Below are 10,572 nucleotides of genomic sequence, written 5' to 3'. Positions count from 1 at the left end.
GGAAATTAGGTAACTTGGCAAACCCCCTTAAACTTTCCACTTTGCTTTGCTGTGCTGAGTGAATAATTGAGTATATATTACCACTAATAATACCTTAACTACTCCCATGGTCCCATATTCCATAAGAAGTGGTTTTGGAGTGATACAAATATATATGATTGTATTTATAAGAAGTGATGTTTTCATGGATATGGATTTAATTCAATACTTGTAAATCATATCATTGTAATCACCTAACCCTAACATTTTATATGCAAATAATTCATATATTTTATAAGGTTAGATCAACATGTGAGAAGGTGTTTAGTTAATATCGTGGTCAAATGATTACGTGTTGACTTATTATGGAAACTATATCAACGATTAAATTTCAAGTCCAGTTCAAGGATTCGCATTCACAATCTTTTTGTTTTTTAATATTTGACAAAAGGTTTTGTGCACGGATGTTGCTTCGATCGTCAAATGAGAAGAGTACGTGTGTCAAGTTCTAACTTGAACAAGTTAGAAGAATTGAAACCAATTGGTTCAGTATGAATCGAACTAAACCCTTCTTTGGGGTTTTATGCAACCAGTAGAAGCCAAAATTGAACATCACTTATCGAGTTTGGAAGACTGAACCGCACCTTGAAAACCCAATAAAAATGAAAAAAAAAAACGATTAAAATTCATCATTTTAGTATATTTTAATGTGTATATGAAAAAAAATTGAAATCTAACAAGCTGCTGCTGGTTAACGGCTAGATAAGAGGCCGTTAAGCCATCCGATAAAAGACCAAATTAAAATCATACTTTCACTTAATGGGTTGGGTCCGATATGAGCTATATCTAGTGCAAAACTGATTCAATCTGATCGAAATCAAACTAAACCGACCGATTGACACCCTAGGGGAGATGTAGAGAGAAAAAGGGTGAGTGTTATCCCAAAACTTCCCACTATACTCGGGAAAGAGAATCTCTATAGAATCTATCTTTTTGATTGAATTAGAGAAGGATATTTTAAACCGTGAACAATAAACATGAAATCTAATGATGAACTTATGGTTCGACCATAGCATCAAATCACTATTGGTGAAGAGATTCTCCAAAAAAACTTAATCTATCTCCAAACATAGATAGATCATCCGATTAGTTATGATAATGACTTTCTCTACATAACATGTGTGACCTTTGACATGTACCTTCAATCTGTTTCACCAACCACTACCTAAAAAGATTTGAAATTGTGGTCTTCAGTCAGTATCTCTAAGCTAGAATCCTAAAACACTGAAATCAGAAGCCAAACCAAACATAACTTAAGTCATAAGGCATCGATTCTCTCTAAGATTCGCATTATTCTCTATTAATTGCCTTTGACTTCCTTACTTTACCACCTAATCAATTGTAGAAAATTATTAAATCAAGGAAATTAATCTCAAATATGTAAAATTTTCTAAGTCTCCCCCTCTAATTTGACTTTTTAACCTTTCAAGGCTTTGATCTTGGATTGCCTCTGCCCCTGGCTCTCCCCTGGCTCTGGAACTTTGGATCGGACTCATCTGTAGGGTGCATTATCGGGGACTGCAAATCCAAGGACTGGGTGTCTTAAGACAAAAAATCCAAGGTATGCGCAACCCAAGGTATTCAGATTTGGCTCTTCTCCTGAGCGCTGATCGTTCAAGTCAACTCATAACTACCTAGATGATCAACATGTGTTTAGACGTTGATCTAACGATTCTGATTATGACACTTTTGTTTTAATCAATAAAAGTATAACCGTTGAATTAGCGCCTGAATCGGTGTCCATTGCCCAAATAACTATGAGCACGACCTAGATAATCTACATTCAAGAGAGGATCCCATTCCAAGATACTCATAATCCTTAGATCTACACTACACGCTAGGGGTGTCAACGGTCCGGGTCGGTGCGGTTTCGGTCCGGTTCCACCGGTTTCGGTGTGAGTTTGGAAGTGACCGAAACCGACCCAATAAGGATTTATCGGTTTCGGTCCGGTGTCGGTTTCGGTGCGGTTTGGTTCGGGTTGGTACCGGTTTGGATTTATTAGGTTCATTTCGGTTTGGATCGGTTTTTAAACCGGTATGGAGCCATTAGGAAACAACCAAATGATGAATTGTTGAACTTCGATTTCTTAAATCGATTTGTAACCGGGTTGGTTTTGATTTTTGGTCTAGTTTGAATTCGATTTTCCATACAAACGTATACAAAACTATTCAAATTTTAATTTTTTTAATGAATTTTGGAGTGTTTCGGTTTCTTACCGGTTTGGTTTCGGTTTCGGTCCGGGTTTTGAGCCGGTTTCGGTTTGGTTTCGGGTTCATCCGGTTTTCGGTGCGGTTCGGTTTGGTTTTGGGGTTACAATACTTGAAACCGAACCGAACCAATAAGGCTTCGGTTCAGTTCGATCCGGATTGTTATCGGTTCGGTCCGGCCGATTTTACCGGTTCGGTTTAGGAATTGACACCCCTACTACACGCCATGTCTAGCAATAGAGAATCCCAATCTCTGCTGTTGACTTCTAAGAATCCAAGACCCAAGAGTGTAGGACAAAACAAGTACAACCAGAGGAACACGGCAGCTTACAAGTTACAAGTAATTGTTTAACCGGATAAACCAAAAGGGTGACATGGATATACATTTGCTTCAACGGTCAAAGATAAGCCACGTCATCGTCATCACATTAGATGACCATTCCCAAGTTTTGGTTCATATCTTCACTATTAGATTTGGATGACTAGAATCCTCACAAAGGAGGGAGACTAGGGGTGTTAAAAGTTGGCCTCCCCCTACGGGTTCAACCGGATCAAAGCCAAAACCGGACCAATTAATTAGTAAATGGTTCAATGCTGGGTGTAGATTGATTATTAATGAGCATCCACGTTGCTTATTTGTAGTCTGATGGGTGCTTGATCAAGATTGATTGATACTAGTAACCAACTATTTATAGCCCCAATTAATTCACTTGTAGTTTTATCAACTCGTTTATGGTCTTTTTATAGCTTATCTATAATCAAGTTAATTTGTTTAAAGACCAATTATATTTCTATTATGAATTGATAAATCGATATATTGAATGTAAACATGTCCATGCTTAATTTGAAGGAACAGAATGGGAGAGACAGTGTAAAAAAGAGGATTCCTCACTTCTCTCTCATTCAAAACAGTGCATTAGACTTTCATCTCGCAAGAGGAAGTCTATGCAACAAACAAGGGCCCTACATGTGACGGACCATCAACGAATACTAAGTACCCCAAACAGAGTTACTGAACCTTAGACTATCCATGTGTTTGAGAGCCTTCATAGTCCAGGCACAACGCAATTATTAAGGTTGCGCTCTACCACTGAGCTAATAGAAGGCAACACTTTTGTATGTGATCGTAGTATATCACGTCGTCCCATCCTCACTGCATCAAAAAGAGTACTTAAAAGCTATGTTCTGGTTCAATGATAAGGAAGATAAAGTTTGGGTGTGATGTAATACTAAAGTATGATCGACCTATGTAATCTGGTAAGTTAGATTATGTGATGATATTAAGGGGTCTTAAATTGGGAAAAGATGATCTCCAAAGCATTGGGTACCCAATTGGGCATCAAAGGCCGAGAGAATTTGGGGACGCATGCCCATGAGTTGGGAGCCTCATGCTTTGGAAAGGATTAGGATCCTTAAATTGGTAAGAGCCTATTAAACCAGATAAAATTGATTTTTGGACAAACCGGCTGACACCAAAGGACAAAGGAACAGTAATTTGTCCAACGGAGAGAGACGCTTTTTTGTGTCATCTGATTGGATATGCACTGGAGCTATCGTGCAAAGTGTATTTTATGGGTTGAAATAGTCTACAATTTCGATCTGGTACAATTTCGTGAAAGACCACCTTCAGGGGGTGACACGTGTATTGATACCAATGCAATGGTCCAGATCTGGTACAACTAATAAAACCTTAAATCCGTGAGAAGTCATTTAAATCAAATCTGAACCATTGCATTGGTATCAATACACGTGTCATTTCCTGAAGGTGGTATTTCATGGAATTGTACTAGATCCGAATCGCAGACGATTTTTTTCCCTTTTTTACCGATATATAAAACATAGGGGAATGATGTATGATGATTCGCTGTACATGGTCCCACCATTTAAGGACAAAGTTATTGCCACGTCATCTTATGTCCATAAAAACCGCCAACTCAGACCAGACATCATAGCGGTTTATCGTCCACGAGGAAAAACCGGTTTTACCTGCTCCCGCCAATCGCTTCTTTTCATTTCTCTCTCTCTCTCTCTCTCTCTCTCTCTCTCTCTCTCTTAATTTTTCAACATTTATTTTTGTTTTTTAGTTTTCTGTATTAGATTCTGATTAGTTGCAGAGTTGCAGTGAAAGAATGAGAAGTTGGATAATCTATAAACCCTGACGAGCTGTGATTCTAAGACCTCCAATGGCGAATTCTTCGTTCTTTTTTTTTGTTTCGAGTACTCAATCGAAGTGCAGGAATGGAATCCTCTCCGGCTTCTACGTAGCACGTTCATTCTTTTAATTGCTCTGTCCCCGCTCTTCTCTCTGTTTGCACATGGAAGACAGTAGATATCTCTGTGGAAATTTATTGTTTACTTTGATTCTCAACGCTTCCGTAATGATTGTTCATCAAGCAAGAGCCAAGTAGATAAGTATATGTATATTTTGGCTGCAGCTCTGAATTCTTGAGAATCGAGTCTGGTTTTCCTACTTTCATTGTGAGAGAGGTCTCTGTTCTGTCTCTGAGAATTGAAGAACAGAGGCTTCTCGCTTCTCGCTTCTGGTTGGTGAGATTTGGAGAAGAAACTAAACAGTTTCAGGTTCCATGGCTGTTCTTCCGAAATAATCGGTTCCGCTTTTCAGAGGGGAAGAACAAGGCTCCACTCTTCTGGCGAAATTTGACTGAAGCAGTCTCTTTTCTGAACGAAACGGCTGATTTAAAGTCTGAGAGTACTATCATTAATTGAGGAAACGGCTCGATTTTTAAAGATAAAAGTCTAAAGATCGATTTTTTCTGCATTTCTACTTCTTCGTTCGAAAGCACATACTTGTCCGAGGAAAAGCGCTCGATTTTTTGCAGTTTTTTGAAGAAGCAGCTCGTTATTTTACAATTCGATGGAGAGAATTGATGCTCTGTTCATTTTCTCTGCTATTTTGTGGTTTGGGTTGCTTGTCTCTCCAGGAAAAGCCGATCCGGTGGGGGATAAACAAGCTTTGCTCACTTTCGTCAACAATATCCCTCACTATCACTCTCTCAACTGGAATGCGAAGTCACCTGTTTGCGGCAACTGGACCGGAGTGTTCTGCAGTGCTGATAAAACTCGAGTTATAGGTCTTCGATTGCCCGGAGTTGGATTTCAAGGTCAGATTCCGGCCAACAGTCTCAGTCGCCTTACCGCACTTCAAATATTAAGCCTAAGATCCAACTCTCTGTCTGGCCCTTTTCCTCCTGATTTCTCCAACCTCGGAAGCCTATCCGAACTCTATCTTCAGTTCAACCAATTCTCGGGCCCGTTGCCCTCAGATTTCTCAGCTTGGAAAAATCTCACCACCGTCGACCTCTCAAACAACGCATTCAACGGCAGTATTTCTTCTTCCATTTCAAATTTGACTCAGTTAACGTATCTAAACCTTGCTAATAACTCCCTTTCTGGTAAAATCCCAGATCTCAATCTCTCCAGTCTGCAACAATTAGACCTAGCGTACAATAATTTGACTGGAAATGTACCAAAGTCACTTCAGAGATTTCCCCGTTCAGATTTCCTTGGTAACAATGTTACTTTCACAAATTCTCCTTCAGCTATTCCAGTTGGCCCACCTGCTTCTCAACCGTCTCCATCTCAATCATCTCCATCTCCATCTCAATCGTCTTCAAGTGGTTTTACGCTCAGTGAATCAGCGTTACTGGGTATTATAATAGGCGCCTGCGTTCTGGGGTTTGTGATTTTTGCTTTAATACTGATTGCTTGCTTCTCTCAAAAGAACGGCGGTGGTCGTGGTGCTAGTGGCGGTGGTGGTGGTGCTGCTGCTGCTCCTGCGAAGGGGCTGAAAACCGAAAGGTCACTGGAAAAAACAATTACAGGAGGCCAAGACGATGATAACAGGTTGGTTTTCTTTGGGGGTCGTAATCATGCATTTGACCTGGAGGATTTGTTGAGGGCTTCCGCTGAGGTTCTTGGGAAGGGGACGTTTGGAACAGCATATAAGGCGATTCTGGAGGATGTAACCACAGTGGTGGTGAAAAGGTTGAGGGAGGTTACTGTGGGGAAGCGGGAATTTGAGCAGCAGATGGACTTGGTTGGGAGTATCAAACAAGAGAATGTGGTTGAGCTTAGGGCATATTACTATTCCAAGGAAGAGAAGCTCATGGTGTATGACCACTACAATCAAGGGAGTGTCTCTGCATTGTTACACGGTATGCTGCTTTCCTAGTTATTTCACAACTGTTGGTTCATTAATGCTGTTTCCATCAGTTTCCTTTTCTTCTCTAAAAATTCTTTTATAGGTATTAAGCATTTAGTTCTGGAGAATTCATTCAAACTTCCATATTATCTTCTATATGCTATATTGAAAATTTAACGGAGAAAACTAGGAACACTTGTTAATCTGGATGCTTGAGTTAGGTGTTTAGTCTTCCAAGTAGTAGAGAAAATTGAATGGAATCCTATTTTAACTGTTTAATACAGTTTGATTATTCTTGTTGTGAAACATATCTTTTTATTTCTATTCTAGGAAAGTAGGAAATCTAGTTTGCAAGTCCTGTTATGTGGATTCTATTATGTGGGAAGCACAAGGGTTCTTGATAATTTGATTAAACCAAAAGAGCAGAAGGAAAACAAAGCAAGAAAGAACAAGCAAAAGCAAGCACAAGATTTATGTGGCTCACCTCTCACTAAGGTTACATCTACAGGTGAAAACAATAAGGAAAATACACTGAAGCTAGGAGAGTACAAAAGACTACCTGATCACAGCCTTTTAACAAAATCTTCTTTTCCAGACAGCTACCGACATTAATTAGCCACCAAAGTGTATTAAGCATTAACACTGGGACAATCAGATGCTGGGATGAAACCTGATCAAGTGTTTTAACCAAATCTTAGATGTAATGTTCAAGAGAACCTTAGAGACTTGGATTACTGCCCTAATTGGAAAATCTGCTTAGTTTTTTTGTACTTGCAATCTTGACCAGTTCTAGTTGAGACTCCTTTTTTTCTTTTCTTTTCTTTTTTGCCGCGAGGGGGGGGTGGGGAGGAGAGTAATCCTCAAGTCTTTAGTAGAGTTTCTATCTCTTTTTGGATTCCCTCTCACGCCCTTCATTGGTGTGGCATGAGAGATTCCTCCCACACTGGAGGTGTGGAGATCCCTCTCTTTCTTGTTTGAAGTCTTTATGTTAGAATCTAGTATATCTTCTTTTGTCCATGAAGTTTGAAGGAAGCCACATTGGAATTCTTGCTTTACCAGTGCTGTGCTTCCCATAGAATAACGGAAAGAAATAGAAAGTTCTGAATGAAATCAATGCAAAGACATATTTTATCCTTCTCAATCCTTTGTATCAAGAGATATTTCTTGTATTGAAATAAGTTGATAAATAAGCACTTTTACTTTAAGCATCCGTGATGCTTCTGCATTGTGATTCTGTGCATCTAATAGTTGGTTCCATTAGTCCTCTCTCTCTCTCTTTCTCTCCATCCCTCCCTCCCTCCCTCCCTCCTTGCCACCATTTTCTTTCATCTGTGCAAGTTAACAACCCTTTCTTATTGTTCTGTAATTCACTCTCTAATTAACTTCTGACTCTCCTTAGCCTTTAACATTCTTACAGTTACCAGTTCTCCACTTGAGCAGTTGAGGTTACCTTCACATTTAATTGATGAGTTTAGACTTCTAGTAAGCTGTCCTACAGCAGCCACACTCTACCATTTCCCTGTTGAAATGCTCTTTACAAGTATACCACTCTCGAAGCCATTCAATCCTTTTAATAAGAACATCCTACCATAAGTTGTTATACAAGAATTGAACAGAATAAACTAGAAGGGATGGAAGCTCTGCAAATTTGACTTGTTAATATTAGCTATGCCAGCTTAAGAACTTCAAAAAAAAAAAAAAAAATGAGAAGAAGAAAAGAGACTTCCTTTAATATATGTTGCTGTAGAAATCTGACCCACTGGTGGGCTGATTTTATGCATATCAGTATATTTGCAAGCATTTTTTTTTTCTTCCTATTCATCTCCTGATATTGTCCATTTAGCAAATGTTGAATATTCATTTTCCAACAACCAAGATTGCTCTATGTCAAATTTCTTCACCTCAAACCTTGTAGTCAAGACTTTTTCCTCCTCCAGATGGTCCAACCTAAAGTTAAGGCAGCCTGTAGTCTAGGCATAAGCCTTTACTGTGATATAATCGGCTTGACTCGGGGGCACAGTCGCACAGAAATGCTAAAAATAATCTTTCTCCTCCAGTTTCTAATTGTACTTTCAATGCCAGCTAAACCAGGGTTACCTCCAGATCTCCCATCAACTTAAGCCTGAAAGCACTGGGGGAGGGAGGGCACGCCTGGTGCACCATGGTGACACTCAATGGTGCCAGATCCAAATGCAGAATAATAGGGTCTACCTGAGACTAGAATAACACAATGAAATCCCCCATGCACTGTTTGAGATGTGCGAAATACTAGGCTCCAGGCCTACTTTTAGATTTGCAATACAGCAATAGTAGCAATTTCGGAAATTATAGGATGATAATTGAAATAGAGAATAGTGAGAACACAAAACGAAATGGTGATGAAAACATCAAGAGATCTGACATGCCAAATCACAAATATCCTGAGAGGGGGGGGGCTTGAAATTCAAGCTTCAGTTCTGCTGATTTTTCTAATATTGCTTTCATGTATATGCGAAGTATATTTTTGCCACTGAAAATTCGTTATCATCACTAAAATCATATGATTCCATCAACCTCTATATACTGTTATCAGCTCTAATATCTAAAGAGGTCTTTGTGGAATATAGTGAAAATATCCTATAATTTGTTCTTATTTTGCAGGGAAAAGAGGGGAGGACCGGATTCCTTTAGACTGGGAAACTCGAAGAAGAATTGCAGTTGGTGCTGCAAGAGGCATTGCTCACATTCATACTGAAAATGATGGGAAACTTGTCCATGGGAACATAAAGTCCTCCAATATCTTTCTTAACTCCCGAAAGTATGGTTGTGTATCTGATCTTGGCCTTACAACACTGATGAGCCCAGTGGCAGCTCCTATCTCTCGTGCTGCAGGTTACCGAGCCCCAGAAGTGGTAGACAGCCGAAAAGCAACCCAGCTTTCTGATGTCTATAGCTTTGGTGTGGTTTTGCTTGAGCTTCTGACTGGGAAATCTCCTGTCCATGCCACTGGAGCTGATGAGGCTGTCCACTTAGTGCGATGGGTCCATTCTGTAGTCCGAGAGGAGTGGACTGCAGAAGTGTTTGATGTTGAACTGATGAAATATCCTAACATCGAGGAAGAAATGGTGGAAATGCTACAGGTAGGAATGGCATGTGTGGCAAGGATGCCAGAGAAAAGGCCAAAGATGCCTGAGGTAGTTAAAATGGTGGAGGATATTCGACGGGTTGACAACAAAAACCGTCCAGTTCCTGAAATAAAATCAGAAACTTCAACCCCAACACCAACACCAACGCCAACACCACCAACACCATCCGTTATTGAGATGGCATCATCTTCTGGAACACAGTGAGGCTATTTTCTTTGACAGTCTCTTACCTTTCCCTCCCTTGCTCCCTCTTTTAAATTTCTTGTATCCTGTTATGTGCTCTTATTTCAATTATTCTTAGCCAAATGTGTCAGCTGTTTATTGTTTTCTTTTACATGATAAGATCATTTATATGAACTCAACTCATTTTGGCCTTCTGTTCATGTGTATTTTGTAGCTTTTTTCTTTTAAATGTAAATGTGTATTTTTAGTTTCGCCATGTGCAGAGAAGCACAGCATCTCTCCTCTTCTCCCCCTTGAAAATGGACACAGATCACAGCTCGTTGGAATACTTCGGATCTGGATTTATCATGGCATTGGTGATTTTTTTTTTTTCCTTTTTTTCTGGTGGGGGTGGAGGGGTTGGGGTTGGTCAGGGGAATTGGTGACTTTCATCACCTTGTTTACCTGGGCAATATATATGCCTGTGGAGGAAGAAAGAGAGTTGATGGATGTCGGTTGGTTATTGAAAGGGCTCACATCATTAATGTGGAGCATGGTTTTGAAAAAAAATGGAACGGAGTGATTACTATTGGCCGGATTGATCCTTGATCCTGATTCACATGTATGGTTTAAGGGTAAAATCATAATAAGGGGTAGATCTGTCTATATGATTTGATCTAGACCAATCCAAAATGGTATCAGAATGATATCGGCCTTGACCAATCCCATGACCATTCTCGAGTTTTAGAACCTTAATTGAGGAGGGAGAAATGGAGAGGGGTTGTATCTGGCTCCTATCCATAGAGCTCAGGGACCACAAAGTGATCCCACAGCTAGGAGGCCCTTGGCACACATCTTGAGGTCATCTCAGCCATG

General features: G+C 39.8%; 1 protein-coding gene across 1 annotated transcript; it reads left to right on the top strand.

Annotated features, from left to right (window-relative positions):
- Positions 1-4,230: 4,230 nt before the first annotated feature.
- On the top strand, positions 4,231-9,911 carry LOC122060982 (probable inactive receptor kinase At4g23740). The gene is made up of 2 exons (XM_042624119.1): positions 4,231-6,422; positions 9,050-9,911. The coding sequence occupies exons 1-2, from the start codon at positions 5,123-5,125 to the stop codon at positions 9,736-9,738; spliced, it is 1,989 nt and encodes a 662-aa protein (XP_042480053.1). The 5' UTR covers positions 4,231-5,122; the 3' UTR covers positions 9,739-9,911.
- Positions 9,912-10,572: the final 661 nt, after the last annotated feature.

The sequence above is a fragment of the Macadamia integrifolia genome, chromosome 14 (genome assembly GCF_013358625.1).
Source record: "Macadamia integrifolia cultivar HAES 741 chromosome 14, SCU_Mint_v3, whole genome shotgun sequence".
NCBI lineage: Eukaryota > Viridiplantae > Streptophyta > Magnoliopsida > Proteales > Proteaceae > Macadamia > Macadamia integrifolia.
The sequence above is the reverse complement of the archived record's forward strand: the minus strand, read 5'-3'. Positions and strand labels throughout refer to the sequence as shown.

Coding starts and splice junctions, on each gene's coding strand:
- LOC122060982 (XM_042624119.1), top strand. CDS start 5,123: ATGGAGAGAATTGATGCTCTGTTCATTTTCTCTGCTATTTTGTGGTTT. Junction 6,423..9,049: donor TGTCTCTGCATTGTTACACG/GTATGCTGCTTT, acceptor CTTATTTTGCAG/GGAAAAGAGGGGAGGACCGG.